General features: G+C 44.3%; 1 protein-coding gene across 10 annotated transcripts in view; it reads left to right on the plus strand.

Annotated features, from left to right (window-relative positions):
* sorbs1 (sorbin and SH3 domain containing 1) overlaps positions 1 to 13,994 on the plus strand; it is a 44,534-nt gene extending 30,540 nt beyond the window's left edge. For 8 of the 10 annotated variants that reach the window (XM_028602708.1, XM_028602712.1, XM_028602710.1 and 5 more), the window contains 11 exons: positions 3,673 to 3,737; positions 3,917 to 4,087; positions 5,697 to 5,743; positions 6,109 to 6,223; positions 6,365 to 6,490; positions 7,331 to 7,525; positions 7,821 to 8,342; positions 9,100 to 9,195; positions 9,730 to 9,917; positions 10,057 to 10,163; positions 10,519 to 13,994. In XM_028602708.1, the coding sequence (XP_028458509.1) occupies positions 3,673 to 3,737; positions 3,917 to 4,087; positions 5,697 to 5,743; positions 6,109 to 6,223; positions 6,365 to 6,490; positions 7,331 to 7,525; positions 7,821 to 8,342; positions 9,100 to 9,195; positions 9,730 to 9,917; positions 10,057 to 10,163; positions 10,519 to 10,586 (1,700 nt within the window). In that variant the 3' untranslated portion in view covers positions 10,587 to 13,994. The remainder of the gene's footprint in view (positions 1 to 3,672; positions 3,738 to 3,916; positions 4,088 to 5,696; positions 5,744 to 6,108; positions 6,224 to 6,364; positions 6,491 to 7,330; positions 7,526 to 7,820; positions 8,343 to 9,099; positions 9,196 to 9,729; positions 9,918 to 10,056; positions 10,164 to 10,518) is intronic. The other 2 variants (XM_028602716.1, XM_028602718.1) reach the window with 2 other exon arrangements.
* Positions 13,995 to 15,293: the final 1,299 nt, after the last annotated feature.

Raw genomic sequence — 15,293 nt, forward strand, 5'->3', positions numbered from 1 at the left:
CTCAAGGGCTTTTCAGCAGCTAGGACTCTTTACTTGCCACATGCCCTGGATAGTGTGTTTATTTTATTATTTTTTAAGATTCTTTTTTTTTTTGGCATTTTTAGGCCTTTATTATTGACAGGACAGCTTGGACTTGAAAGGAGAGAGAAAGGGGGAATGACATGCAGCAAAGGGCCGCAGGTCGGACTCTGTGTGTGTTTTTTCTGGTAGATATGAAGCATGACAGATGGGTCACTCATGCTACAGAAGTGTCTCACAGCATGTGAAAGTGTTGTGTCACTTCCAGGTTCCATCTGTAGTGCTATCACAATCATACTATAGCCAGGAACTGACTATTGCCAGGAAGGGACATGAGTAGTTGAGTTTCTCAGAGGTCTGTGACAGTCATATTTTACTGTCCAAGTTGACTCAGGATCCATGTAGGGGAGCAGTGTATTAACAGAGGTGCCACAGAACATATATCGCTGCAGCCGCCTGTCTAATTGCTGAAAGCAGAAGAGAAGAATATATTGCACGTAGGAGGTTAAAGCTGGACAGGCAGCGGGGATGTTATGAATCGGGAACAGAAAAGACTTGAATAGTTTTTTTTTTTTTTTCGTTTTTAATTTATGATACTGCAGTCAGTGTTAAGAATTCCTATATGAACTACAACATCACATAACATTTCATGGCATATTGCTGTTTTAATACTTTATGTTCCACATGTTATGTTTCTGTTTACAGTGATATTGATAATGCAAGAATCTGTTAGACAGTAAATTTCCTGGTGTTCCATTTTTACAAAGCATAATTCCTCACTGCAGTACCATGCTGTTACTATAACAGTCATCTATGAGTCTGCTTCCTCTTCCCATCTACTTTCGATGGAACTTGGTCTTTACTTTAGAAATGTGCCTGACTCTGTTTTAGTGTGTGTGTGAACCTGTGACCATTGTAATCTAATATGTTGTTTATTCTGTTGTCCTGCATGCTTGCCAGTGGATTATAAAGGTGGGAATGGCTATATAATTTCACCCTGCTCCTCTGTAAATAGTCGATCGGTTCTTGCCAGTAATGCAATAGGTAACCAGTGTAAGACTATGAAGCCTCTATCTGCTGCCAAAGCCTGCATACCCCAAATCCTGCCCTCTAAGTTCAAGCCCAAGCTGCTGCCGCCCAGTGGTGACAGTCAGGAGAACAGGACTAAAGCTGTCAGGCACCCAAAGGCCCACAGCTGTGAGGATCTGTACACAGGGCCATGTGACACAGACTTTGCTGGAGCAGAGGAACGGGAGACTGGGCAACATCCAGACTCTAAGTCCAGCTGTGGCACCGAGTGTGCGGACGGCCTCAGGAATGTTTCCCCTGCAATTAGGAGGAGCGCGTCGGAGTTTTCCAGCCTGTACAGGACCATGCATTACATCCAGCGGCCCAGCTCGGCCGGCTGCAGCCCCCACGGCAGCGTCCGCAGCCTGGCTTCTCTTTTTGAGAAGTCGAAGGCCGAAGGGGACGATAGGTCCGAGGCGGATGGCGGGGGTACCATTCCACGGGATGCAGTGTCGTCGCGGGTCAGTGAGTTTGAAATGATCATCCAGCGGTCCAGCTCGGCGCCGAGCCGCTCCTCCTCCCTGCCCACCCTGCACTCCAGCCACAGCCACAGCCCCGACCACAGCCCCGCCCACCTCTACATGGCGTCTGCCGTGTCAGCGGAGTCCCTTTTGGTAGCTGACGCCACCCGGATGGACGCCTGCTCCCCAGTGGAGGCAGGGGCCGAGAGCTGCAGGGAGGAGGCCTTGTCACCAGGCAGCGTGACTGTGGAGGAGGCTGCTTCCTCCTCAGAGGACAGACGCAACGTCAGGACTGAGTCCCCCTCTAACACTGAGGCCGAGGTTGAGCAGATCTTCAGTAAAAGTTCCCCGGACCTGGTCCACCAAAATGCCAGTGGATCAAAGAGTCCCTCAGCACTGCTTGCCGCATCACCTCCACAACAGAACCATCTCCACCACCACAACCACCTCCTGCACCACCTGAACCATCAACTCCTCCTCAAACCCAGCAAATGCAAAGGCTCTTGCCCCGCCTCCTACACCCGCTTCACCACCATCCTCAGGCACGAGAGGCAACAGGCCACGACCCAGCAGGAGAGGCCCCCACCTTTGGAGAAGAAGACCACGCTGCCTGGGAACCTCTTCCTCATGGGCCCCGCTCCCTTCAGGTTACGTAAGAACCTGCAGTCCCACCAAACTCGGAGGACCCTGTTAGCCACCAAGGTGACAGTGGACACCCAGAGACCCAGCACTTGGTCTCCTGAGCCCAGACCTCTGATCCCTCAGCGCCTGTCCTCCCTGGAGGTCCTGGAGAGGCTGAGTAACGGGGAGGGAAGCAACACTGAGCACCTGAGTAACGGGCAGGGCTTGGACGCCAACGGGAACCTACTGCAGCCGCTGGCAGCTCACCGCAGAGGTGGCTATCTCCATCCCTTCACACCACTGTCACCCTCCTCTCTCCTCGCTGTGTGGTCACTCATTTATCTCGACTCTCTCTCTTCACATTGTGTCCCTTTTTTTTTCCTCCACAAAGCAACGCCGCCACCCTCCATCTCTAGTCTGTGTGGTGTGTTTACAAAGTGACAGGGAAGCCTCCATCTCATTCTGAGTGTGCTGTTTGGTGCTCTTCCATTTCACTGTGAATAAGTATGGTCCCCCCCCAAACGCATCAATACACTCCAGTGACTCTAGGAGGTTCAGGCAGCTTTTGGTAATGTATATATCTCCTGGTGACATCAGATTTGAGTTGTATGCAAGAGTGCGAGATGCCTGCATTAAGCCTTACATCGATACAGACCGAATTCTGTGTTTTATGACATCATTAAGGTCTAAGATAAATGGAGATGAAACATCACTTCTGTCTTTTTTATGATCCTCAATGAGACAATAAATTGTGTCCTTACACAGGCAGTACATTTGAAAACCTTTTAAAATACAATTTCCAGCCTTCCTCTGTAATGTTTAAGCAGGATATTTCGATATAACATTGCATACGCTCTCTTGAACTGATGTTTCACCATGTTTTTTTTTCTGTTTTGGGAACAATTTACATCTACAAGTTTTCATTCTCTCCCTATGAAAGGTTTGTTTTAGCCTGACAGGATGTTCCCTGCTTTGATTTCTTTTACGTAACAGCTGGGACAAACCTGAAACATTGATAGTTGTTACTCGTGGCCCTTGCTAGGGCAACAGAATGAAACCTCTATGGTGGTGTGGGGAACAAATTAAGTCACGAAGATATGTCGATCAGTAAATCCATAATGTCGTGTTTATTCTTTTGGCCTTTATACAGTAGGTTTCATTTTTTTTCTTTCCTGCATTTGTTTTTTCACGAACACACATCTGACCATTCTGTGTTAATTCCTATGTGCATGCAGGAATACATTTGGCTTTTTGGATGTGTGTGTGTGTGTGTGTGTGTGTGTGCCTTTTTGTTTTAGTGTTGCAGAGATTATGGTGTTCATTCCAAGCATGCGTTGTAGTTGCATTGTATATTTGTATGATTCTATTCATTGGAATTAAGGAGTTGACTGCAATATCATCATCTTCTATTTGAGACGTTTTGTTCTTTTGAGTTGGATTTGCCTTGAGGTTGACAGTAAAAAAAATGCTTCACGGCTTAATCTTCTTTCTGTTTATGTTTCAGACTCGTCCCCAGTTCTCGGAGAGAGCCAGGATGACGTGTTGCGAAGGCGTCACGGGGACAAAGAGGTGAACTTTCTTTACATTTAAGCCAAACTTTCATAAATTACACCCTCACTGGCAATGCTTTGGTCAGGAGAGCTGTGTTAAGAATGAGGAAATCCGACAAACAATGTGTTACATGAATAAAAGAGCAGAGGAGAGCCATATCTGGAGGGGACAAACACTTTAGTCTGGTTTCCTGTCAGAAAATCTTGGAGGAGCAGCGGCGGCTGAAGCGGGAACAGGAAGAGGCTGACACGGCGTCGAGACGACACACAGGCATTGTCCCGACGCACCACCAGTTCATCACCAACGAGCGCTTCGGAGACCTGCTCAACATCACAGATAACACGGAGAAGAGGAAATCAGGCGTAGAGGTACAATACAGGGCCGTGTCTTATCCTTCTGTAGGCAGGAAAAAAGACGGCAGATGCTTTGTCAGTTTGCGTGTGAGTCAGAATGAGGGGGGGGGGGGGGGTCGGGCTTGTCAGCGGGATTTTTGCGGACACAGATGGCTTTCTCTTCTGGGTCAACAAATTTAGAGGGGGAGAGCAGCGATAGAAGGCAAAATATGAGTTGTTGAATGTATCACTGAATATCTCCAGTAGGCTTCCAGACTTCACTTGCACAGTGCACACCGTTGACCGGATGTATAGCTACCCTTTGGTGTGTTTACCAAGGTTTGCCCGCTCCCTTGGCAGGCCAGTCTCCCAGTAAACGACCCCCAGTAGTTTATTACTGGACATGCTCCAAAGGAACCCAGTCAGTCACAAGCACCTCATTCCTGTCATTGTGAGAATATTTATGTTCAGACGGGGCACTGAAAGGACAACTCAGGCAGATATACAGCTCACAACAAATTCCAGAAGAATCTTTTCTCAATACACACATACATACATGACAACACCCAGAGAGTATAGTAACCAAAAAGTGACAAAAGTCCCCTGGTAGTACTAGTTACCAGGTCCCCTCGACCTGGTTTGTGAAGTCAGAGGTGGTCTGGGGGTCCTCTGCCAGAATTTCTTTTTTTTTCCTGCATTTCTACATACATTTATAGGGAGTGGTGATACAAAATCCAGGAAATAATTAAGTCGATCATAATGATACATTCTTCCGGAAAACATAGTACTAAACCGTGTGTAAGGGTATAAAGATGTCTTACTTTTTTACTTTTACTTTTTAATTTTTCTTAATTTTAAAATATTGGACGATCACCGAGACTTAAATATAAAATACCATGTGGCCTGGGTTGGTTCAGCGGGTAGAGCAGGTGCACATACATTTAGAGGTTTATGCCTCGACGCAGAGGTCCAGGGTTCGACTCCGACCTGTGACGATTTCCTGCATGTTTTCCCCCTCTCTCTCCCCTTTCTCACCTGTCCTGTCCATTAAAGGCGGAAAAGCCCAAAAAATAAAATATATAAAATACCATCAAACTAATTTGAAAGTGTGGGGGGGACACATAGGGGATTTTGAAAAGTGTGTGTGGGGGAGGGGGGACATGTCCCCCTCTGTCCCCAATGGAAATTACACCATAGCCCCCATTTCTCTTTCGTGTGGCACATTCAGACGGGATAAGTGAAGTCTGTATTTTACTCAAATTTACTGACATCTTCCCATGGATAAGATGTCAAAGCTCTGTCAAAACTTTCATTTGTAATTGGCAACGCAGCCAAAATTACCTCAAATCACAGAGATGGGATTAGTATTATCACACAACCTCTGTGTCTGGAAAAATATGTTAGGTAATTTGTGGTGAAATTTTTACCTGACAAATTACTAGAGGTCCCTCAGGTAATACAAGTCCTCGGGCTAAAGATGTGTGTGTGTGTGTGTGTGTGTGTGTGTGTGTGTGTATGTATAGGGGTATTTAATCTTTTGGATAACATTCACTGACTCAGTACAATTTAGAATAATATGTATTTAATAGTATGTAAGTAGTATGACATAAGAGTGAGTGAAGTTTCTTTTTTTTAATTTACACAGAGAACTCCAGCCATGGCTCGCTTCGACTTCAGAGCAGAAACTCTAAAGTGAGTAATCTATCTATGTGTTATCAGTCTCACAACCGGTGGTATGTGTTGCAGTTCTCCAACTTTTGTAGATTTACATATGAGTAGACCTTGCTGATGTAATTATCGGCATGTGTTTGACTTTCCATCTCATAGGTGGGCTAAGCAACTTCTGACAAACCAACGCCAAATCATACAATTGCAGGAAATTACTGTTTAGAATAGTGGAATAACAATAGATTTCCAAGCTTTGACTTGAATGTGAATAAATCCCACCCATCTGTTTAGAATCTATTAGATCTCCCTTACTTAATTTTCATACTGTAACATTTTTGGTCGCTTGTTTCATTTGATGTGAGTAACTAATCTCTTTGGAACATTTCTAGGGAATTACCGTTTCAGAAGGGAGACATTGTCTACATTATTCGACAGGTGGATCAAAACTGGTATGAAGGGGAACATCATGGAAGAGTTGGCATTTTCCCTCAAAGTTATGTCGAGGTATGTGAGTTTCCAAAAATAGATGTTTTATGTAATTCTCAGTTGCAGTGTTGCAGATGTTTTGCATAATCTTTCTGCTGCACAGTGTGATTCGACTTGTACTTTCTTACTCAATCAGATGTTATGTGTTGCCTTCTTCAGCTCCTTCCCCCCACAGAGAAAGCCCAGCCAAAGAAAAGTGCCCCAGTGCAGGTTCTGGAATATGGAGAGGCTGTCGCCCGCTTCAACTTCAACGGGGACACGGTGGTGGAAATGTCCTTCAGAAAGGTATGGAGGGGGAGATAGTCATTACAAATTGAAGAACCTTTAGGGGCACTTTAAAGTGCCCATATTATGAAAAAAATCACCTTTTCTGGGATTTGGGGTGTTATTTTGTGTCTCGGGTGCTTCCACACGCATACAAACTTTGAAAAAAACATCCATGCTGTTTTTAATGGGGGAGATACGGGTTTCTAAATGTGTCCTGCCTTCAGTCTCCGGGTGAGCTGGTCAAAATCTGCACGGCTTTTTATGTAACGAGGGACCTAGGGGGCTAACCGTTAGCAACCAGCAGCTAGCATGCTAGCGCTAGCATGCTAGCTCATTCTCAATGGCAAAACACTGCTACAACACACACAAATTCACCCTAATCTACAAAATAAATTGTATAGAACTACTTACATGTCCCTGTTCTGCAGGTTTTCCACACAAAGTTGGAAGTGCGCCCTCGTTTAGAAGAAGTCTCCTTTTGCCCAGGCCGAAGTTGGAGAAACAGCTAGCTAGCTCATGTAATCCTTACCTAGGTACTGACTGACAACATAGATGTTACAGAAGTTGAGATGTCTCACTCTGTAGCTAAAACAGAGACCTGAGACAGGGTGAAAAGAGGAGCTGCAGCAATGTGCAGTACAACAAAAATATGGTGTTATTTGAAAATTAAACCATGTAAACCTATTCTGATACAATCTCAAATTACAATTATGAACCTGAAAATGAGCATAATATGGCCACTTTAAAGGAACTTTATAGGATTTTTCGTATATAGAGTTTATCCTTTGGTTTCTCACGCTTTATTTACCTAAAGGAATGGTTCACAATGTTCTAAACCGACTGAATTTGTATCTGCAGGGAGAGAGGATAACGCTGATCCGTAGGGTCGATGAAAACTGGTACGAAGGCAAAATCTCAGGCACCAACCGCCAAGGCATCTTCCCCGTCACCTACGTAGAAGTGAACAAACGACCCCGCATCAAAAACGGCGTGGAGTATCTGGACCCTCCTGTCAGCCAGTCGCCACAGCGCAGCACCAACGCTTCTCCTCAGGTACGGAGACCAAACTGCTCGGTCACTTAAACGTGGGATACATTTACGGAGGTAGTGACGACTGACGAGAGTCAGGCAACGAGTTTTTATTTGTTAACGTGTTGTTGTTGTACTACTACATTTCTGAACCCATAAAATAGCTTCTGTGTTCACCTTGACACCCACCTTTTCATTTAATTCTTTTTTTTGCCCAGTGAAATTGTCTCATCTTTCGTTTCCTTTTCTTTTCTTTCTCTCATCCCCTCTTCTCCTCTTCGCTTCCATCTCCTCCCACGTTCCTGTTGCCCTTAAAAAGCTGTATCGCAATCGTCTGACCACCTCCCCCCTGCCCCTTCCCCGCTCCCCCCGCCGCTCCGTGTCCCCCGAGGTCCACGCGATCTCCTCTGAGTGGATCTCCCTGACTGTGGGAGGAGGGAGTCCTCCTGCCGCCCCCACCCCTCCCCTGCCACCGCTGCCCACTGTGTCCTATCGCTGCGGCGAGTACCTGCCCCCGCCCTACTCCGCCAGCCCCGTGCCTCATATCACCGGCAGCCCATACTGCGTCTCCCCGGCGGCTTCCCCATCTGCCTCCCCTCTCCCCCCACCTTATCCTCCCAGACCCAACTCAACCACTCCCTACCTCACGTTCACCCCACCTCAGGGGGGGGACTTCCTGCTCTCCCCTCCCTTCCCACGTCTGTCGGGCAGCGTGAGCCCCAGTGGAGGGCCGGTGCTGGAGGGCTGGCTGAGGGGGGAGAAGGAGTTGACAGAAGGGGAAGGCGCGGAGGGCGACCGGGGCCACGCAGCCCCGGGCAGCAGGCGAAATAGCCCTGCAGAGGTATCTTCTGCATGGTGTGCGGTGTTGCATCTCAGGCTCACTTAGGAACATGGGCTTTTGGCCACAGTTTGATTCCCTAAGATAGATGTTTGATGACGTACCGTAGCTGACATTTCTGTGTGGAAGACGTAACTAACTTGTAGATTTGACCTGAAGTTGATTTTAGCCTCTTGGGTGAATCTGCCTGTTTAGTGGACGCAGAATAAGTTTAAACTGGTCACACTGCTTAAAGCTGCAGGTCTGCATGTTGTTGTTTTGTGTGTGTGTGTGTGTGTGTGTGTGTGTGTGTGTGTGTGTGTGTGCGCTACTAACACGCAAGTGTTTTACATTGTCTCTCAGTGTTTATGTAGTGCGTTTTAGATTTACTAGCTGTAAAGGACTGAAAGAGGAGCTACTGTGCTTGCATTTCCAGGATTGATTTGAGAGTTGAAAGTTTCTTTCTCTTTATAAAATTCAGCAATTTGGTTGCACGTTGTTGTTTTTCCATGCAGACGTGTTATGACTTGGATGCCACTGGAGTTTGGAAGTTTATTTAGGACAGTGACATATTTCTTAGTGAGTATTTATAGATTTCACGTGTTGGCTTGTCTTTCAAAAGCCGCTGTGAGGTTGAAATGTCCATCTACAGGGGAATGCAACCTGACTGTGACTCAAGTATGAACATATGTAGAGCAGGTGGATACGTGGCGCGGGCTTTAGAGGAAAGCCTTTCTTTTGAAATGACCTTGCTGATTTGACTTTTTTTTTTATGTTGCAGTTTGTGAAGAATGAGGCTGACCATCATGGACGGAGATCCAGAAGCCCTGTGATGCTGTTTGACATCCAAGACAACAACAATGTTAACTCATTTGCGGTAAGATAGTGCGAGAGTTTTCTTGGACCTCCGCTGAAGTAATTACAATAGTAATGTGTAGTTTGTGAAGTGACTTCATCACCTTTTTCACGTTTTAACCCATCACCTTCAAAGATCCATTTACCTCACATCATATTTAACTCCCATTATTTGATTCCGTTTAGTGCTGCATGTTCATACTGAATAGTATCCTGTAAAGAAGTGAACTAATATTTCATGTTTCCTGTCTCCATGATCTCACTCTGGTGTCTTGCCTTTTCCATGCCTCTCTTCCTGGGCTCCACCAACGTCGCCTCTGCTTTTTCCTCCTGGCTTTTAACGGATCACTTCCTTTTCTGCCTTGCTACTTGCTGGACCTACCTTCCTGTCTCGCCCCTTCGCCCTCCCTCTCTCCCTCTCTAACTCTTCACCTCCCCCCCTCAACTTCACCTCGGCCTCTTGCGGGACTCTCGGTGGGGCCGCTGTCTGTCTTTCTCTGACGACTTCACCTACTACTACTACTACTACTACTACTACTACTACTACTACTACTAGGAGGCAGTGTGTAATGAGATCTTGAATATAGCTGAGACCTCGGTGAGGTACTGCAGCAACCTGTCCCACCACCCTCATGACTCTGTCCATAGACTGCACCCCCACCCCAGTAAACAATCTCTCATCATTTCCCAGCAACCCCAGTCCCACAGCAGCAGCCCGGAGCCGAACCGTCTCAACTGCGGAATGTGAGTAAAGATATGTGTTTCAGTTTTACTTTGACGTGGTTTTTTTTTGTTTTTTTTTTTTTTTTTAATTCACTGGCTTCACGTTTAGTTTCTTCTAAGCTTGGCAAATTTACCAATTCATCTTTGCATCCTACTCCAGTTTCCAGGCGCTGTACAGTTACGCGCCGCAGAACGAAGACGAGCTGGAGCTGCAGGAGGGAGATCTCGTCAACGTCATGGAGAAGTGCGATGACGGCTGGTTTGTCGGTATGTGCCTGCAGGAATCGGGATACGTTCCTCGGAGACGCAGTCACACTCACTGTGTCACATAAATCCATATAGGGTTTCTGCAGAATGACAGCAAAGGACTGCATGTGTGCAACGTGCGTGCTCAGTGCAGGAGTAGAGTCACTTACACCGCGTCACATCCTTTTTAGAAATGGTTTCTAAAGAATGACAGATTGAGTGCAAAGCACATGCACAGGACTTGCACTTAATTTTAAATAGAGCTTAAGTAAGTTATTTCTGTCTTAAAATCAAGGCAATTTTAGCCTATAATCTGAGAAAGAAGCCATTTACATTCTTTTGCCTGATCCATGTTTCTCTTTCTTTTTCTCTACAGGTACCTCAAAGAGGACAAAACTGTTTGGGACTTTCCCTGGGAATTACGTGAAGGAGGTGAAACTGTAAAGATATCTAATCTGGCTGTAACACATGGTTGCCTGTCAAGCTTGGGAAGTCATTACTATCGCGCATGGCTGTTGGTTAGCATAGTAATTTAGCCAGGCGAATCCATTTTTGTCTGGGAAAGTGATCGGTTCGGCCGGAGGTATGTCAAAACTGCACGGCGAGGCGGAGACAGAGACAGCTCACTGCCCAGACCTCAGTATGGTGTACACCTTGACCACATTTTACACACTTCTTGACAGAATTTGTCCGTCTCCACATGTGGAATTTCTCCTTGAGAACCTACCACAAACTAGCTTTTCTTGTACAGATAATAGCTTCCATCCTGTCCATGTAATTTACAGTGTTTACGTAGCACCTCAGTCTGGAGGCCGGCAGCAGAGCAGTGTATGGATTAAAGAGTGGATCTTATTACCTGAACTGGACTTGGGAGGAATTCAGAATGTATTTTTTATGGGATGTGTTTGTCATAAGCTACCTTTCAGGACCAGAGTTGTCTGGTTTATCACGATTAGCCAAGTATGATGCAAACCATGCCTTTGCTTCCAAAAGAAAACCTTCAGTGGTTGGATCAACGTACGTAAATGAAACTGAATGTGGTGGTTCATTCTTGAACTCGTTTAGATATGAGAAAAGGACTTAAATTCAGCGCCCTCCAGGGTTTTAAGAGAAGCCCCTTTAGAGACTGGTCTGACATACCTGTTTTACTTTTCTGTTACATGTTATGGATCATCGTAAAGTCAGTATTGGCTACCTTTTGAAGAAAACATCACAGCATTCGCAACTCAGTGTAACCCAAAAAGCTTTCGATACCGCTGCAGTATTGCCTTCATTTTCTATCCAACGATTGTCATACGACAGTTATTACCACGTCATTGTGCGTGACGACAAACACTCAGATGTTGAAATGTGCGGTTAGCTTCTCTTTTTCCCAGTTACAGCAAACGCAGATACAGGACACGTGGGCTGTGTTGCATGTCTGATAAAAGTGAAGAGATCAAATATTTTCAGAATGTATTTATTTGTCCTTTTATACCTCTTCTGTCAAAATAGTAGTAAAGTGCGTTTGCTGATGGATGATGCCTGTAAGGTAGCTGGTGGTAGACGCCTGGCTCCGGCGCAACCACAGGACAGGCGTGGTAGCACTTAACTTCCTGTTTGGTCATTTTAGGGAGGTCCCACCTAACAAGATAATAGTAGATTAATCACAAACTGTTTAATGTTTCAAGTAAAGCCAACAAGGTGTCTTTGAAAATAATCATACTGATTTTTAAGAGCAAATAGAGATTTTAACCATGCCCTTACTGGTAAGATTATATGTTTTATTTCGCCATGTAAATGTGTACAGAAATCTTTAAGAGGCCTTCCATATATGGCCACATATTTTGATATGTAATGACTACAACTTGGGAAATACATTTAGTGGAATGATTTAAAAAAATACGGTGAGCATTAGTACAGCGTGCACTGTAAAATCAGTAGAGACTGACAAATCGGAGCATGGAACACGATCAGCCCTCGCCTAAATATTTGCCACCTGTAGCTGAAAGCAAACAGAAGTGCTGACAGGGTTAACAGTCTGCTGAGCTTAAACAGCTGCCTGATGGAAGATCGCTTTGAATTTTGCTATCATAGCATCAGAGCCGTCTTCCCGCGAGTACAGAGCTCCCACATCTCCAGCAACGACCCTGTATCAGACGCCACGTCATCTACACACGCACAGATTGAAAGATGATAGCTATTGTTTTTTTTTCCTGCTTGTGTTTTCATCAAATTCCTTGTTGTCATCAATTGCCGCGCTGTGCTCAATCAATACTTTAGCCAAACTGTCAAATATTGCCCGCAAATCATTCTTAGTGCTTGTTATAACCTGCTTAGACTTGCAGACGGGTGCAGTTTGTAGGGTAATTGCTAAGGAAGAATTTGAAAGTCTGTTTAGTTTATACCAGGTGGACTGAGGTAGTGAGCAATCTGATGCTTCAAGTAGCTGAAGTCGGATCCTTTTCCCAATCCACACATTTCTAATCAAATGGTGCCAGACTATCAGTGGGCCTACCTTTTAGTATAACTCTATGTTTGCCTGAGTACACAAAATCAGAAACATAATGTGAAGTATTGAAAGATAAAACAGTAGCTCTCACTTGGATCTAAACGTGTGTGTTTATATCTTTGTTTTTTTGTATGTGTTAGCTACAGTTGTGCAGTGATGATAAACATTGACCTCATTGGAACATGGTTTGAAGCTGTATGTGGCCGCCACATAAGTGATATATGAAGTTAAGTCATTGATGAAGTGCATTCATTTAACAAAGTTCAGTAGCAATCAGTGTTTCATCCTCTCTGGCGTGAGACAAAATCAAGCGCGTCTTCACCGCTGACAATTTTGCCAACATCTGCAAAGGAATGTTTTCTCAAGATAATAAACTGCATTATGGGTTTGCCTGTATAGCACTGATATAATATTCAGGTATTTTGTTACGCCACAAAAGCATGTTTTTCCCTCCACTGCTGGCTAAACATTTTTGTTCCTGTGTAACTCCAGCTCCACATGAAAGTGCTGATTGGTTGGGAGTCTGTTGACCTGTAGGCTTTTCTTCTCTGACAGAACAACAAGGGGGGAGCGTTCGCTCCATGGCAAACACGCAGACATGATGAACGAGTTAACAATCACACATTTAGTCATAATAATACAACTCACTCGAGATTGTTTCTGTGATATTGTGCTCCAGAAAACATCACAGGATGTATGAATGTATGAATATATGAATGTGGCGCAATGCACACGTGATATGTAAAAACATTTAAAAAAAATCTGTACTTTCATCTTGAATGAACATGCAGACTATTGAGCAACATGGCACAAGAAGGATTGTAAATATGTAAAATAAAAAAAAGGACTGCGAGTGACTCTCTTGTCACTTGCAGCGGTTTATTTACCTGAAGGATTTTTTGGCAAAGCACAGAGTGGAGCATTATTGAGCACAGGAAGTTTGACGCATATTAACATTACGCTGCCATTTGTGACGATCATAATGCCTTATGTTAGATGCAAAATTGTGCCTCATTTTCATGTAATTGTTTTTTTTTTTTGGGGAGCATCACTGAAATGTATCCATGACATATTTAATGTAACTATGGTTTTCCCATTAGTCCTAGTCTCTGTGATGGGAGAACATTAAATAGGAACTTGTCAGTTACTGTGCAAGTACCTAAAAGTGTGACACAATGCTTTAACTTAATGATTAATAATCATAAGAATGGACTAGTTTGAGGAGACGCACAACCTGCAACAGGTTTGGTTTGTTTGCTTCAATTTGCAGTGCTGTTACATTGACAATATTAAAATAAAAAGATACTATACACTGCTGTGACTTCGGTATTATGCAATATTTAATAAACCATTTAAACCACTTGGTGTGTTAACCGTTTTGATTTTCTGAATGATAGTAGAACTGTGCATTTTTAGAACATTTAATCTTTAATCTTGCAGCAGTATTAAGGTTAAGGAGCAAGTACACATGGTTTTTAAAGGCACGTTGTCTGAAGCTGTGTACTCATGAGCATAGGCCTATGCAAATTCATGTGAGCTAAAGGTGGAGCTGTTAGTCTCTGTGTTGCTGAACTGTGGATCTGATGAGCTTTCTTTTTATGTTGCACATCATTAAGGCTGCACCCTGGATAGTTATTGAAGTTGATGCTACAGGGGTGAAATAAGAAGTACTAGATATTAGAGGATAACTTCTGTAACGTCAGAAAGTTTACATAAGATAGGCCTACACTTATTTTGGCTGCTGTGTCGACCTACAGAGCATCAGCATGTCTGATGGGTAAAATCCCATTAGGGTGATTTGGGTTGACAGATTTGTTTGTACAGCCTTAACAGTCAGGAGCAGATGTAGGCTAGGCCTGCTTTAAATTGAACATGGTAAGGGCTTCACTGTAGAGAAGTCCAGACTTCACTGGCATGCCCGAAGGCGTGTTAAGGATCCCCACAAGAAAGGACGTGTTCGGTCGGTCTGCCCGGAGCCTTTTTTCTCCACCTTCAGCAGAGATCCCCTGGCAGGAATTCAACTTTTGGGAGCGGCACATTCCACATCCTGGGATTTAGCTCTACCATAAATGGTAAGCTTGCATGTAACACGGTGACGTAGCCGGCAGGCCGACATCCCTAAAACAAACACAGGAGCTCATCTGAGAGCAGCAAAACACGAAGAGGGATCACTGCTCTGCTTTCAGTATTTTCAATTAGGGCCAAAAGTTCATTCGATTAGTCATCAGGGGGCCATCCATTTAAAGCATTTAAGAGCTACCATTAAATTGTTGTTACTCATATAAAAACGTTATTATTAATAATTATAAATTAATTATTTGTGTTGCTCGCTGGTTTCTAGCAGGTTTAAAAATAAAATAAAAAAATAACATCCAAATTCACAAAATGTATTCAACCATAGCCCCACAAAGCCAACCTTATTATCCAAACTGGATCATGCGAGCAAGAAGGGGCTAAAACGCAGTTTCGAAACACTGTTTGTGCCTGTTAATGAACTGTTAGATTGGCAATGATGCGCCACTGTTGCTTCGGATAGGCTATATGGATTTTTTTAGTGTGCGATAACGCAAACAATGTGTAAAGTGGAGGTGAAGATAACTCTTTTCTCTCTTTCTGTAGCCTATACTTTTATCAGGACACAGCATACAAAGTTGTGAGTA

The sequence above is a fragment of the Perca flavescens genome, chromosome 17, assembly GCF_004354835.1.
Source record: "Perca flavescens isolate YP-PL-M2 chromosome 17, PFLA_1.0, whole genome shotgun sequence".
Classification (NCBI taxonomy): Eukaryota; Metazoa; Chordata; class Actinopteri; order Perciformes; family Percidae; genus Perca; species Perca flavescens.